Below are 16923 nucleotides of genomic sequence, written 5' to 3'. Positions count from 1 at the left end.
GAACACAAGGATGAATAAGCAGAAAGCCTCCCTGAGCCATCATGCCAGGGATGCTAGTAAATGTTACTCTTTTGGTTGGCTGTAACTGCAAAATGAGGTTTTCCATGAGCCATGGAACAAGTACCACTTGCTAAGCCAAGGTGAGACAAGCAGTCTCTACCTACTTCCTCAGCAGAATACAGAGCAAAGGCGTCTAACTGTTCCCAAGACAATCATTATGTGAGTAGGAAACATGTATCACCCACATTCTTATTGGCTTAGCAGTATCTAACAATACCATCCTAAACTGATCGATACCTTTAGAAATCCAATGACGTCAATGGACTTAGAAAGCTTAAGCTCCTTTTTTTAGTATTTCACTGCAAACCTAGCAGCAACAAAGGAATATTAGGATTAGTTTGTCTAATACATAAATATTAAAAATATATTTAGGGAAAGATCTGTCACTCAAATCTCAATTCAGCTGCATGCCTATCTTGTTTCTTTTAATTTGAATAATGAGTCTACAGTACCTCAGATTTAATTATGTGTAATATTAAAGACTCTCGGCTGGAGTAAAAAAATAATACTTTGTTCATTTAATTAGCACAGTACATTTGCATATCTGACTGGTTTAAATGATATTGTATTCAGTTTCCCTTTGATGTCTTTTTGCAAGACAAAAATTGCCAGTCAATAAGAGATGGCAAACCATCATCGCACAATCAATTCTCAGTGTTTGTATCAAAGAGGATTTGTTGACTATCCTACTACAAATCCCTTTGTGTTCACAAAGTCAACACTGTTTTCCACATCCTAACCATACACAGAAGGCTCAACCCATTGATTCACATGCTCTCCTAAGTCTTTCCTCTCATCAGAGTTATTTGTAAAAAGAATTATGCCACCTCTCTTGGAATCTGCCCAAGCTAAAATAAAAATACAAACAAAACATTAAAACTCATCAATTAAAATCTAGCATTAAAAAACTCTGTTCAGAATAAAAACAGATCACTGACACCTTAAAATAACTGTTCCAGCCTAAAACTCTGCTTAAAAGGCTATCTACTTAAAGGCCTGGAGTACAGAAATGTGGCACCAAAAAACAAAAAAGAAACAGAGGTGCCAGGCAGGCTTCAAGGAGAAACACATTCTGTAATTGAGGTGTCACCACAGAAAAGGCCTAGTCGCTGACTGCCATCCTCACCCCCTGTGAGGGCGGGCCCACAGTGAACACAGCTTGTGGGGCAACTCAACTAGCAGACTAAACAATATGGGAGGTAAAGGTATCCCCTGTGCAAGCACCAGGTCATGTCTGACCCTTGGGGTGACGCTCTATAGCATTTTCATAGCAGACTCAATATGGGGTGGTTTGCCATTCCCTTCCCCAGTCATTACCATTTACCCCCCAACAAGCTGGGTACTCATTTTACTGACCTCAGAAGGATGGAAGGCTGAGTCAACCTTGAGCCGGCTGCTGGGATCAAACTCCCAGCTTCATGGGCAGACAGCTTCAGACAGCACTTCTTCTGCCTTACCACTCTGTGCCACAAGAGGCTCTTAATATGGGAGGAGATAACAGCAATTGGTCACCAGCAGAAGACCAACCTAAGGCCTAACTCTTGCCAGAGGTGCAAACTAAAGAGCAAGAACCAAAGCACTCTTGGCCTTGGTCCTTAGCCGGGATGCACGATTTGGGGGGGGGGGGCTCAGGGCCCACAACAGAAGATCTCAGGATTACCTGATGCTGCCACAGGTGTTGAAGGTCAGAGACAGGCTATCTATATCCCTGTCGTCTACCCTTGGCAACTGGCTGCTGGTGGTGGAGTTTTGCATTTTTTGTCGGGGTACATGTGCATCAGGGTAGGAAAAAGCAGTGCCACAAACTAAGTGAGGATAGTTGTGAGAAAACGGAGAAGAGAAAACTGTAAGCTGCTTTAGGTTCCTATTGGGCACAAAAGCAAGGTACTAATTAAAACATCCAGCTTGACACAAAATGACTGAAGACATTTTCCTCTCTACTGGGATCTATAAGGCTCCAGAGGTTTCTCTTCCCCTACTGCTTTGATTGCTTAGCCAATGGCACTCTTCTCTCTCATCCTGCCAGCATCAACACCAGGAGGCTGGGAGAGATGTCAGCAACTGTCACAGAGCAGCATCTGGGTTTCTCCTCTCTCTTTCCTGCTCTTAAAATGGGGTGGGGGCAGAAGAAGAAAAAGAACATGGGTCAGTGAATGGGCAACCGCCCTTGAAAACACAGTTGTCGTAAAGGACTGGCCTACAAGATGAACAAACGAACTGCAGCTATTCAAGCCGTGTGCGCCAAAGAAATGTCCAGGCTAACCCAATCTCGTAAAACCTGAGAAATTAAGCAGGCTTGGCCCTCGTCAATGTTTGGGATGGAATACAAGGGTCACTACGCACAGCCAGCCAACAGCAAACCACCTCTTGCCCTGAAAACCTCGCTGGGTCACCGTATGTCAGCTGTGACAACAGAGGAACAGTGCCAAGGAAACAGGGGTTCCATCTGACTGCGGGAGAGGCATGTCAATGCTTCTGATTCATCTCAGCAATGCAAGACATAAAAACAAATTCAAATTCAAAGGGTGATGGGCGTGCGTTAATGCACAATTTCTTTTCACACCTCATCTAGTTTTCAGAATTAAATAAAGCACGCCTCCAAAATGTTGCAGCGCAGATACAGACTTTAGTCAACAGCTTCCTTAAAGTGCCACCTTGTGGAGGATCTATGAACTTTGGCTGTAAAGTCTTTTAAGGTCTTGGTTTCTAACACAAAGCTAACAATGGCTGAGTAGGTCAAGATCAACAGAGCTACACAGCGTTATCAGGGCATTTCTGGCAGAGTGAAATCTTAGGGACCAGAGATCCTGGACATGCATGAAAATTTGACAACGGAGGGTTTTAAACTAAATTCAAAGGAGATTTTTTGAAAATTAAACTGTGCTTCTAAATGTGAATTATAGATTAATTGAAATTCATCAATCCTAAAGCCCCCCTTTTCCATTTTGCTTCTGTCTTGTAGAAATGGAGCCAAGGATGCACTATGTCAGACCATTTACCACATACTAAAATTTACGAATATAAAGCATGCATTGCCAATCTTTCCTGTGCATCAGTAAATTAGTGTTCTGCCTTAACCATACTCTAGGCAGAAATGACACACACTTTTCCAAATACCACAAAAGCCACAAAACCATCAGCAAAAGTATAAGCCGAGAGAGCAGGACGAGAGTGTCAGCCCATCCTAAATCTGAACCAACACTTTACAAACCAGGAAGGTGTCCTGTGAAGCACGGCACGGATAACCCAAAACATGGCAACCCAAAACGTGCCTTCTATTGTTCTCATGAACAACAACACTGTATATTTCCCACCCACTTTTTCAAGACAATTACATCTGGCAAGTACCACACACACAAGACCACAACTTGGCTTTCCCAGCTTTGCAATTCCTAGCTTTTTCCTGTGCGGTGGCATATTAGAGCTTGCGAGGGGGAATGGCACAAAATTTCATTATGCTTTAGAGCATTTCCTCTGGTCTACAGAGCTCTGCCAAAATGTAATTAACAGTCCTTGGAGATTCTTATCACAAGCTACTCACGGATGTACAGGGAAGTGTTTACCTATTCCTTTTTGTTTGTTTTAAGCAAGAATATCAATGATGAACACACAACACCCCTGACTTTGTTTTGTTTTCAGAAAATTCTTCCTTCAAGAAAGTTCTCCCTAGGTAGCCTGGTCTGTGAAGTAAGACCGTGTTGAATGGGCCTGAACAACCCAAATTGAAACTGGATTGCTAAACACTTCAGTATAAGTTCTTGAGTTTAACAGACTCTTCAAGTTTCAGAAGGCAGAGCAGCACAACCAAATACCCCAAATCCTCTCTAAACACACCAGGGTGTAAACTGCACAGAGCTTTTATTCCAATCCCAGGTCGATTCAGTCCCTGCTATCTACACAGAATGCGATTTCCGTTTTGATTTTGGGTGATTTAAATTTTCCTTCTGCAGCAAGAAGGATTGATCCGGAGTGACCCTACCTTTATTGTGTAATATCTTAGAGTGCTTTTAATGCTCAATATTTTAAAATCGAATTGGGAAAGCAGGCTGTTTTGAATCTGGGCTTTGCTCCGTGGTAGAGAACCCCTGATTGGCCAAAGCTGATCATGTGACAAGCTTGCTTGAAAGGAGAAGCCCCTAATTTCTCTCAACTTCTGTCCATCTTGGATTTTTTCTCCCTCCTCTGCCTTCTTCGATCCTCTCCCCCCCCTTCAAGAAAAGAAAGAAACAGGCTTGGCTCCCCCCCCCCTTCTGAACTATCCTAACCACGTGCAGAACACTTTCCTGTTTCAATGGAGGGGGGGAAGAGGAAGACCCGAGTTCAAATCGATCTGAATTCAACAGGATTGTCAATGGAATAAACAAAGTGCAGACTCTGCCCAGGGATCACTCTTCTCTTTCAGCTATCTCCCTTTTCAACTGGGCATGAAATCACTTCTGTAAACTAGAAGCTCTGTCCCTATTACCATCTTCCGCAATTCTCTCACTTCTCATTGCTACATCCCAGCACAGACAGTGCTAAACAGAGTTTTTTTCCAGTCCGTACTCAACTATTTCTCCTCAACTAACTCCACCCAATGAAATCTGTTTGAACAACCTGTCAGTCAAAGGCTTTCTGGCTCTGTGAGGCATTAACTCTTCACAATCCACAACATGTTTACACAGCACTTATGAGCTTTTAAAGCAGTCTGTCCCAGCCTAACATAAGGATGCCAGCCTCCATGTGGGACCTGAGATCTCCTGAAATTATACCTCATCTCCACACTACAGAGATCATTTTCCCTGAAGAAAATAGGTACTGCAGAAGGTGGGTGTTATGGCACTATACCCCACTGAGGCCCATATCTTTCCCAGATTTCATCCCTAAGTTCCTAGGAGTTTCCCAGCCTGGATCTGGCCACCCAACCTCCCCATTCTCTACCAATGGCCAGTGGGGACCTTGGCAATCCTGGTTTAATATACCCACTTTTCTTTACAGGCCTCCCAACGGAAATCTAACAGACAATCCAAAAAGGATCCCTCGGCCTGCCAGGTTGCATGCTTTCCTTCAGAGCAACAATAATTTCAAGGTTCCAAACAAGTTAATTATTTTAAGTCCAAAGGAAGTTCTCTCATCCCTAACAAATCACACCACAAATCAGCTGCTAGGGAAAAATAAAGTATCAATGGTGGGGAAACACCAGTGAACAGAGTATTTTGCAATGGAAATTATGAGGTTTTGAAATTGCACTCATAAGCAAGTCCCATATCAAAAATCAAATGCTGGCTTTAATCTTACTTCAACCACTGGGTTCCACCCGGCTGGCCTAGAGGGCCCTGAGTCACCAGTTACTGGGAAAGCATATGAGATGGGATCTGCTTCCCTTTTGGAAACTAAGGCAATACAAATCTCTTCTCTTTCCCCTTTCACCAGAAGTAAGTATCAAATGCAGTCATCCAACCAATGGAAATCGGAGGGGAATGCAGGGCCTCATTTCTGACTCTCTATAGCAGCTTATATATATTATTCACCTTGCTTGTCTACTTCATCACCGACTGGGGGAGGTTTCTTCCCACTTGGACCAGACTTCATTTTCCTCTGTGATCCACATATTCCCCTAACATACAGTCGCTGGCTTACTGGGCCTTCTGAATCCACCTTGGTCATCATTAATCCTATCTTATGGTTCTATTTTATGGGCACACCCTAAAGAGGATGCCTGGGGAAAGTCAAAGACTGTGCAAAAGGAATGGTAATGCTTCGAAGGCCTATTCGAAGGCTGAAACGGCGGCATGGAGAACGCGGAGAAGGAAGAAGCTAAGCAAACCGCTTACGCATGGGACGGAACGCAACGGCGGCAAAACCCAGAGTATCCGATTATGCATGTGGCTACTCTGAAGCCGCTTCTGGTTGCGCCCTGGTCCCAGGAAGCTCCACTTTCTTCCGCATCTTGCTAACATGGCTTTTTCGGCGGCATACATTGACTCTGCACCCGGTTGCCACCTGCACCGTGCATAATTGGTGATTTCAGCCGCCACCATTCCACCCCGAATGCGGACCTTCCACTCCATGCATAATCAGCCTTAGTGACTATGGCTACCTCCTCAATGGGCTTTATTTCTTAGGAAAAGGCCCTGGCCAAGAACCCATCACAATTTGAAAAAGCTGACCTGCCCATACATACAGTTGAAAAGAAGATCCAAAGGTTTGGGTGTAGAAAAGTAACAAAGAGCAGAAAGACTGCAGCTGTCTGGAAGAGAGATGCAGAAAAACTGCTGTGAACTGGCTGGATTCCCGTTATGGGGATTTTATAAGGGGTAGTAGACTTATGTGAGGTAGTGCCTCTTTACCTCCACCTCTGTTTGTACATTTGTCAATAAAGCAAACACTAGAAAAAAGCCGTAAGCCTTTTCCCATGGGAATTGTAGTCCATGAACATCTGGAGGACAACAGGCTGATTACCCCTGCTCTAATGCTTTCTCCTCCCAGTGGAATCAACCTAATAAGTGCTACTTCAGTACTTCTAATCGCTTGGAGAAGTAAAATACACATGAGTATATTCCTGGCAGTCAAAGGAAAGACTGCTTGCATCTGATGAAGTGGGTTCTGGCTCACTGAAGACTGTGTTTTGCCATCGTTGCTATGGCTTAACAGCCCTTTCCCCATCCAATAACAATCACGATTGACTAAACACACATCTCAGATCCCTAGACCCAACATCATTGATGTTCGTATCTGAGGCAACCAGGTCCCTTAGGTTTTTCCAGCCTTGTTGGATGAAAATGAAGACTAGTCAAGCAAAACATGTTGTGGGGCCTTAGAAACATACAGGTCTATTTGAAACCTGCAATAAATCAGATAAATGCCTATGATGTGAAAGTGTAACATAATACCTGATAAGGCACCTGATTGCCACTGGGAATTCTGCATTACTGGCAGCAAGAATATCAACAGGCTGCTAATATAGCAACACATCAGAGTAGAGGGACACAACAATACATGAAGTCACATAATTTTATTTCTATTTTGATTTTTATTCTCAGAGTGGATAATCAGCATCGTAAACTGCTTTTAATTCTCAGGCAGCAATCCTAAGGACATGTTTCTGGAAGTTAGCCCCACTGAATAAAATTAGCCTTGCTTACAAGTAGACCTGCTTTGGGTTGTTCAGTTCAGCATCAACCTCAATGTTACTCCCAGACGATGAATGTACTATTGTTAGGATGTGAAAGAATTTCTCCAGCTAAATCACTTATTTGGATCTCTTGGATTCCATCCATTCTTATCCTGATGAAAACACACACATTTATTTATTTATTTATATTTAGACCCTGATTTCAATACTGCCCGTCTCAGGACAGTGAACAGATCCAACATTGGTTATACAATAAAACAGTAATACAAACATTTTGGAAGCCCATAAAGTAATTCTATTCATCACTCACTTGTATTACAATTATTTCTTGTTTTGTTAATTTAAAATTTTTAAAGAGTTTAAAATTTTTAAATTAACAAAACAAGAAATAATTGTAATACAAGTGAGTGATGAATAGAATTACTTTATGGGCTTGTTCTAGAAGATAATAAAACTACTGTTTCTGTGCTTTCTCAGCATATGTACTTCTTTTCCAAAATGTTTGTATTTTCCAACAAAGGTTATTCTGACCCTTGTGTTCTTTACAAACTACCCCAAAGTAATATAGTTTAAAGCGGATTTAGTTCATTTCCTGCCATGATACCATAATCCTATACCTCATGACATTAATATGTTGCCAAGGAAATACATATCAGAGCTACATCTGTGTATGCCAAAAGAACCAAATGGAGAAACCATCTGTATCACTTCAGTTAATGTTGCTAACAGTCATTATACAGCATGCCAATTAATAACATCAAAGATCAATCTACGGAGAAACAGCTAAATTCTGAACAATCCGATAAATGCATACAGATTTTATTTACTTTTTATTTGTAATTTCTTGACCACCTCCCTAAGCATAGCCTATTCTAAGGCTAGGGAACAAGCAGATAATAACCTCCACTTTTAAATTATCAGCGGTCCACGCTTTTGTTAGAAATAGTAGTTACACCCTGGACGTATATGAATGCTCAGATCAGTAGAGACAAAGAACTCTTGTACACAAGACCTCATGCATTCTACTTGTACATAACCATTCTTGTTTGTGTTCACACAGACTCATAGCTTAAACCAGGGGTAGTCAAACTGCGGCCCTCCAGATGTCCATGGACTACAATTCCCAGGAGCCCCCTGCCAGCGTTTGCTGGCAGGGGGCTCCTGGGAATTGTAGTCCATGGACATCTGGAGGGCCGCAGTTTGACTACCCCTGGCTTAAACCATTATGTAGAGGGGAAACGACCAGTTTCTCCTCCCCTGGTCAAGCCAATGCAGAACTGAAAAGGAGACGAAATGTTTCTTCCTGTTCTCTTCCTGCCCCCTTAAACTTCTCGCTTTGAGTGAATCGCTCAACAAAATACAGGACATTCATTCATCCACCCAACAAATGTATAGTTTGTTTCACTGCAACCTTCAGAACAGCCCACAATAAAAAAACAACACCCTCAGTTTGAACCAACAGCCTCTCACACAATCCATCAGCCATCAACAATTCTCTCCGCCGACAGTCCAGTTATAAAGCATAAAAGCTTCTCCTTCTTTACAACTGCTCTGGAGACATTAACAGCCACAAAAAAAAATCTCTCAGTTCCTCCAAAGGTCTACTGAACACACACCTTCTCCTAAAATATAGTTTAGACAAAATCAAAAGTCAGTTTCGGGCTCCAATACAAACTGAAGCAGGGTGTTACAACTCACGGAGTTCTAAGAGGCTATGCTTTCTTGCTTTCTTTCAATTGCATCCTTTTAAACTACTGGGAAAATTTCTTCTCCCCATCTCGCATGATGCTTGGGTGATGAGGTCAAATTAAGCCAGCCAAGGGGAGAATATAAACAATGGCAGAAGTAAAGAAGAAGGGAAGGACAGAGGCCACGTACTTCTGTTTGCAATGACACTAAAGTCTTCTCGTTGCCTGGCAACCACACAGGTATGGAAGCAAAGAATGCAGCTGGTCCAGTAATGCCTTAATCATGGAGTCCCGACGGTAACATCACTAAGATCCGCAGCAGCTAGCTGGCTTCTACAGGCTATATGACCCAATGCTTTCAAGGAGGAATGTTCAGCGGGGCAAAATGTCCCACTGAAAACAGACAGCAGTCAACCAGCTTGGCAGGAGATGAAAAAGTATGAATCCCTTCCCATTGGCTAACCTGACTCATCTCCTCAGACTCTCTCAATGGCCAATGACCACTGCAACACCCAGCCACAGAGGGAAAGAGAGGAAGACCCAATCAGACCTCTTCCATCAGTTTGCTTCTTTGTTAATTATCTTAAATTTTTTCCCCTCCTTTTTGAAAAGAAAGGTTGGTTACATATAGAATGAATGAAGTAAGCACGTAAATGTACATTAACTATACCTTGGTAGGAATTCTGAAGTTCTCAAGCGGGCTTAAATCATGAATATCTCCCTGAGGACTTTTGAGACCCTTGGGGAGAGAAAAAAAAACAGCATGTAAGATATTATAATTCAAAACATTTCTTTGCTGCCTCCCCACTGAAATAAGGTGCCCCAAGGAGGCAAACATCAAACATTTTGCCATTAAAACATTAAAAATAAAGTATATTTACACAATAATTCAATAAAAAACATATGAACAAGCATAATATCAAGCACAGGGAATGTCAGTAACAGTAATTGTGGATATGCAATATAAAACAAAAAGGCCTTCGCTCACTGGCCCAATAGAGGGAGACAGAGAATCTCCCTGGGAAGGGACTTCCAAAGTTCTGGCACCATGACTAGGAAGGCCCTTCTCAGGTCACCACCCATCTAGCCTCAGATGAAAGATATGACCATAGTGGATGGAGAGGTACATGTGGGAAAAGACAATTCTCCATGTATGCTGGGTCCAGCAGCACCCCCAAGCTATAAATCTACTCCTTTACCAGTAGTACAACCCATCCAGAACAGGATATATCCCATTTCCTTGGTCAATCCTTCCTCCCCACTAGTAGTATCTCCATTCTGTTTGGACTAAGTTCTAACTTGTCAACTCTCATCCATTCCAAAACTGCCTGCAGGCTCCTGTCCACAGTCACCACAGCCTTCCTGGGATCTGCTGGAAGCACAAGATAGAGTTGAGCATCATCTGCATATTACTGGCAGCTCAGCCCAAAACTCTGCGTGACTTCTCCCAGCAGCTTTACCTAGATATTGGAAAGCATAGGGGACAAGCTGGAACTTGACAGAACTCCAAAGGCCAAGGGGCAGAGCAGCAGCCCCCAGCACCACTCTCTGAAACTACCTTTAAGGTAGGATAGAAGTAAACACCAAATAGTGAGACCAAACCCTAAAAGGCAGTTCAGAAGGATACCATGATTAATGGTGTCAAAGGCTGCCAAGAGATCCAACAGAATGAAGAGAGTCCTATTCTCCTTGTCCATCTCCTATGCAAGTCATGCACCAAAGCAATCAGGGCCGTTTCCTATCAGCTCCTCAGGAATCTCTGAAATTCTGTGCACTCTACAATTAAATTATGCTGTACTTAAGCACTTAAAGTGGATTTAATTTTCCTAAGTCTATGACAGTCAAATACAGCTGAGTACTAATCTCAGAAACAACTGCCACCCCATGAATTTGACCACCCACTTATAAGTTTAGGGAGGAATTCATAGCCAGCATTTACTGGCACCAACTGAGTAAGAGCATCAGCCTCTACTGACAACTTACACTGACATGTAACCTACTACTCCACTGAGCAAAGTTTGCAGCCTTCCTCCAACTAGAATTGCCAAAAGTCCTTGCAATAGAGGCTTAATGTGAAAAAACTGGCAGCTGGAGCTTTTCATGGGATGGAGGTAAATAACATCAGCTGGTAAACCGTATTCCATTAAAATTCTGCTAAAGGAACAGAACATTTACTCCCAGCCAGTTGGCAACCCTTCCTCCAACTTAAGTGGCTCTTCCTCCAACCGAAGAGCCACTTAAGCAGAGGAAAGATAATTCCAGCTGCCTAACGTGAGATATGCTCACTACATTCCAGCGCATACTGCTATTTAAATTCTGCTCAACTAAATGAAAATATAAGGCAGTGTATGGCTTTAATCTGATAACAGTAACGTTCCGATAATGATTAAATGATTCCTATATAGTACCAGTCTATCCCAAGATCAAACTGAACTATTTATAGTGCTGGGTTTTTGTCTTATGCTATCAAATTGCAGTTCAGTTGGAATGGCTATAGGGGAAAAAAATCAAGTTCACAGCCAGACAGACATTTAGAGAAAATTGGTATTAAGCGTTTTTCCGACAATGTATTACTCCTAAGGACATTGAAAAATAAATTAAAAGGAAAATGTTAGACATGTCAAAAAATAGATGAAACCTTTTATCATTATGTGGTAGACCCATAAAAAGCAAAAATAATGGAATGAAATACATGGGGAAATGCAAAATGTATTAAAATTTAAATTTCCTGCCAAAGGTTTTGGAAAAGATATTTGAATATATGGTTATAGCAGCTAGAATAATCTATACAGCAAAATGGAAATCCAATATCTTCCCAGGCTTAGAAGAGTAGAATAATAAATTGGCCAATTATTCAGCAAAGGCAAAATTAGCATCATATCTGAAAAATAGATCACTCTTGAAATTGGAAGGAAGATGGAGAGTTTGTTATGAAAGCAGAACAGAAACTTAGAATGAGAAGCAATTTTAAAAGAGTATATAAATATATGGCAAAAGTATTATGTTAAAGCAGAATGAGAACTAAATTTGAACATAAATGTATAAAGAATTAAAATTTGAATAACACTGATTTTTTTATTGTGAGATAAAAGTTAATGTTACAGTTGATATACAGAGGTGATGAGGTGTAAGACATGGAATATGTACTTATTATTTAATTTCTATACTGCTTCTCCCCATATGGGCTCAGGGTGGTGCACAGCAATAAAACCACATACACAGTACAATTCAATAAAAATTGTACTAAAACACAGTTTTAAAACCCCATCCCTGCCCCCCCCCACACCCTCTTAACTTGCTCTGCCAGTTAACCCAGACTGAAGATGACGTAATCAATAGGCAGGGGGAGCCACAGATGAGGAGACAGAGGGGAACTCTTAAATGTTTCGGAAAGCCCTGGTGGAAGAGTACAGGCTTGGCAAAACTCTGACAGCTCCATCAGGGCCCAGATCTCAGTTGGCAACTCATTGTGCCAGATTGGTGCCAGGAGCAAAAAGGTCAAAACCAGGTGAACATTTTTACGGCCAGGGATCACCAGCAAGTTGGTGTTTGCAGAGTGTAATGCTATCTGGGAAACAATTTTGGAGAGGCAATCCCTCAGAAACACAGGGCCCAGACCTCATAGGGCCATAAAGGTCAGAATCAAAACTTTGACTCTGACCTGGAACTCCAGGTAACCCATGTAGCTATTGGAGGTAAATCAAATTATTATAATTAGTATCAGTGATAACATAGACTAGTTATCAAGTTTAGAATTTAGAATATTTTTAAGAGAAGTTATGATTAGGAAGATGTTGGGGAAGAGTAGTGGGAAATAAATTGAATAAATAAATAATAAATAATACCTTCTGCTTTGTTTGTTCATTTGAGGTACCTTGCAGCATACGGTAAATTCTGAATACTGTTAATCCCTTTTATTTTATGTATCCCTCATATATTTCTCTTTTTCCATAAAATACAAAATATTTATCAAGTTGTAGCTGAGTTGTGGCAATCCCATAAGGCAAGAGACATCCAGTGGTGGCTTGCCATTGCCTTCCTCTGTGTAGCAAGCCTGGTATTCCTTAGGGGGTCTCCCATCCAATTACTAACCAGGGCTGACTCTGCTTAGCTCTGATGAGGTCAGGGCATAGTGCTGTACCTGGGCTATACATTTCACATGAGTGCAGAGAAATATCAAACACCTAGCTTTCAAAGGGACATTAAGAGCACAATTCTAAGCACTGTGTCCACTCAGAAATAAGTCCCAGTAAGCAGTGGAGCTAACTCCTACGTAATAAGTGTGTGTAAGACTGGACTGCAAATCATCATCTCATTTTATAATACTTAATAATGGCATACTCTGCAATATCTAAGGCACTGTCTTTAGATGTCAAAATATGCTATCTTTGCTGCCTGATCCAATGAATTCTTAAATGACCTGATTGTCATTGAAAGCCATTGTGGTGCAGTGATCAGAGTGCTGGATAAGGACACGGAAAACCCATGCTAAACCCCCAATTCTATCATGATGCTTGGTGACTGGGGCAGTTATTCTCTCAGCCTAATCTATCAAACAGAGCTGTTCTGAGGATAAAATAGAGGAGGGGAGAACAATGTAAGTTGCCCTGAGCTCCTTGGAAGATGGATGGAGTAAGAGAATAACTGAATGAAATGAGTCCACACACAGGAATTCAGCATCTTCTTTCCCCCTTTCTTTTAGTACAGGTTTATCCCTGCTAGCCCCTTTAGAGCAGGAAACAAAAAATATTAATTCTCCAGTTGCAAATATTTTGCAATTCCCCCTGAGTCTTAGCAAGAAAGGAACAATATAAATGAAACAAATAAATACACAAATTATGGCTTCTCTAACCAACATCAGGAGCCAAGCTAGTCTTCTCTGGACAAGACCTGGCTCTTTATTGGCATAGGCCTCTTCCCAGAAAAGCAAGAGATAAATATTGAATACATTTAAACACCGATAAGGGGATTTAACACCATCATCCTACAAGGGTGTTCATTTACTATGACTGCTGCTGAGAAGAGCTGGAAACTGGAGATGCTCCAGTTGTCAGGGGGAGGAAGAGGAGGAGGAGTTCAGCCCTCTTTGGAACAAGAACATCCAGTACTACTTGGCTCAGGTGGCATGTTTTTGGGCAGAAGGGTTAGTGCAAAACCTCTGAAGAGTGACACTTGAAACAGCAGCTGTAGCCTCCAAGGACTAATTCTCCTCTCCTTCAGTCAATGCTTTCAGCAGTCAGCAGCACAGCCTGGGATTTTCAAATCTTACTACATTTGCTTTATCTTCGTTATCTTAATATGCTGTCTCTATCTTAATTTTCTCTTAGCCTGAGCTGGTGGCCTAGTCAAGCAGATAGATATAATACAAATACGGGGGGGGGGGGTATGTGCCTACAGCCGTAGCACAGTAAAGCCATTATACTGGCCAGAGATTTTGCATGAATTGGACATAACTGTGGGTCAGGGGTAACATGGTTTTAACAACTTGACAGAAGGATTCAATATGAACAGGCAGATTAAGTACTGATAAATTATACTAGGAGCCAAATTCAATACGAGAGTCCTAGACTTCAAGAAGCATCTACTATTTTTTCATTTAAATTATATTTAAATCCCACTTTATCTTTTTGTCTTAATATCTTTCTAGTGACAGAAGATGAACAATCTCGCTTTCCATTCTCCTAGCAAATTTATCTGCTTCATTCATTCATTCATTCATTGCCCACTTAGGAAGTATTGCATGGCAAGCTCTTCTCTATGCATAAGCTTTTTTTTTTTTTTAAGGGGAGGGATATCAATAGACCATGGGTCCCCAAAATGGTGCTCTGGGGTACCATGTTACTCACCAACCCTTTTCCTGGCACCTGTTCAGTGTTCTTAGAAAGTGGTTAGGGCCAGGTAGGGGTTGTGTCCAGCAGGGAATCTAATGGGTTATGCAGATTAAAAGACAACCTACTTAAACAGAGCATTAATACTGGAGCATTAATAACCTTACTCTGATAAATTGGGATTGCAGAAATCATTTTGTTGTTGTGCCTACTACCCTGTGACATAATATAAAAAGTGCCCACAGGCCCAAAAAGGTTGGAGATTTCTGCAATAGACTAACAAAGCTCATGAAATCTTTTCTACCCATTCACTGGAACTGAACAAACTTCCTTCCTATCCCCAGGTCAACAATCCCAGCATAATCTTATTTTTTAACAGACACACGCCAATCCCTGCCTTTTCTCTCCCACACATCTAAATGAGCAGGTCCATGCCATGTTTATTTATTTACATTTATTTACCACCCTCCTCGAAGCCTCAGGGTGGTTTACATAGAACTGAAAACTACACAGGAAACATTACATATAAATAACTGTAACATTAATATTATTAACTGATAATAACAGAGTAACCATATAACATTAAACAATAATAATACAAACAGGTCCAGGAGTCTTGGTGGATTTCTGGGGGAGAGGGAGCAGGGGCCCTGCTGATGATGTAGATTGATTGTGCCTGGCCTCAGCCAAATGCCTGGTGGAGGAGCTCCCTTTTGCAACCCCTGTGGAACTGCCTTAGTTTATACTAGATTCATGTCACGCTAGGTTACTAGCCCTTTTAAAATGTACAATTTCTATATTTTACTGTAATATTACACCTATCTTTCTAAAAACAACTCTCAGGGCCTGTTCAACACACAAGTGAACCAAGCAGCCATATGTTAGGATACATCAAGAGGGGCAGCACAGAAGAAAACTCCCCACACATACACTTGGGTACTGCTGCATGGCTGTAGTCCAACGGGGTTAATGTGATAGAAGTTCCCACTTATACCTGCATGCACTTCAAGCAGGGCTACAAAAGAACTGTTTCTCCAGCTCATCTTGTTCCCAGGTGTCTGTGCTGGGGTCCATAGCATTAAAAAACACCTGCAGAGGAGCTTCCAGTTTTACAGCCCTATATTAAATAAGAAATGGTGGAGCATTGTAAACTATCTCCAGGGATGGCCGTTGTGGCTCTCCAGATGTCCATGGACTACAATTCCCATGAGCCCCAGGACATTTGAAGAGCCACAACTTGGCCACCACTGCTTTATCTAAATGCCAATGGGAGTTTAGAACAAAATGGGAACCAAAATTAAATGCTTCTCAAAATCAGAGGACTCAAGAGGATTACAAAATGGTTCCAAAACTGCAAAGGAAAAGGGCTTCAGAAAGCAGCAACAGGCCTCACATCCATCCAGACACACCCAGCAGTGCAAAAGAAGACTAGTTGACTCACCAATCCAAAAAGAAGAAAACTTTGACTTGCTGTCTAACTGAATTGTTCCTTTTTGTCTATGTATTATTCAATTGTAATTCAAATAAATATTAATCATATTTTGAAAGATATTAACATAGTATCTTTTATCATGGAAAACTCAACAATGACCAAAGCGAATTCCGGATATGTCCAAGCCTTTGGGACACTGTATATGAAATAACTGAAGACCACTGAAATAAATCTTGATTTAAAAATATTTCCCCTAATGAAGACGGTTTGAAAACGGAGGTTGAAATGTTGAACATATTTTGGTCACTGCTGAGTTTTCCATTCTCTAACAAAATATGAACATTTATTTAAATCACAACTGAATAATACATAGACATTCGCTTGAAGAAAGGAACAATTCGTACGGCCAGCGAGTCTAAGTTTTCTTCTTTTTAGACACACCCAGCAAGCAAAATACTAGCAGAAGCCCTTGCTGCAAAACGGCGCTACTGGGAACCTCCCGGGCCTGCTTCTACCACTGAACAACACGCCCCCGCCGCCGGCACCGCACTTTCCTGCCATTTCCCTCCGCTTGCCGCTTTATTGCCACTCTAACAGCCTAGGCTCCCCCCGCAATACCTGTCGGGTCATCAGCGACTTGATCTTCTGCATGGCAGCGCCAGCCCGGGCGCCTCACAACCCTCTCCCTCCTCTCGAACGCCGCTTTCCCGGACCCAGGGAAGCCATCTTGCGCGTCACGTGACATGCTAGTCTCCTTTCAGGCCCAAAGCCCCGTGGAGGAGGTAGGGCAGCGCCTCATTG

General features: G+C 41.9%; 1 protein-coding gene across 3 annotated transcripts in view; it reads right to left on the bottom strand.

Annotated features, from left to right (window-relative positions):
- The window catches only part of VPS50 (VPS50 subunit of EARP/GARPII complex), an 88635-nt gene extending 71737 nt beyond the window's left edge, over positions 1–16898 (bottom strand). For 2 of the 3 annotated variants that reach the window (XM_077304418.1, XM_077304419.1), the window contains exons 1-2: positions 16741–16897; positions 9533–9601 (exon numbers count right to left, since the gene is read on the bottom strand). In XM_077304418.1, the coding sequence (XP_077160533.1) occupies positions 9533–9601; positions 16741–16773 (102 nt within the window). In that variant the 5' untranslated portion in view covers positions 16774–16897. Of the gene's footprint in view, positions 1–9532; positions 9602–16740 lie in introns of all 3 variants that reach the window. The other variant, XM_077304420.1, reaches the window with a different exon arrangement.
- Between the last annotated feature and the right edge of the window lie 25 nt (positions 16899–16923).

Source organism: Paroedura picta, chromosome 11, assembly GCF_049243985.1.
Source record: "Paroedura picta isolate Pp20150507F chromosome 11, Ppicta_v3.0, whole genome shotgun sequence".
NCBI lineage: Eukaryota > Metazoa > Chordata > Lepidosauria > Squamata > Gekkonidae > Paroedura > Paroedura picta.
This window is presented reverse-complemented; position numbering and strand designations above follow the sequence as displayed.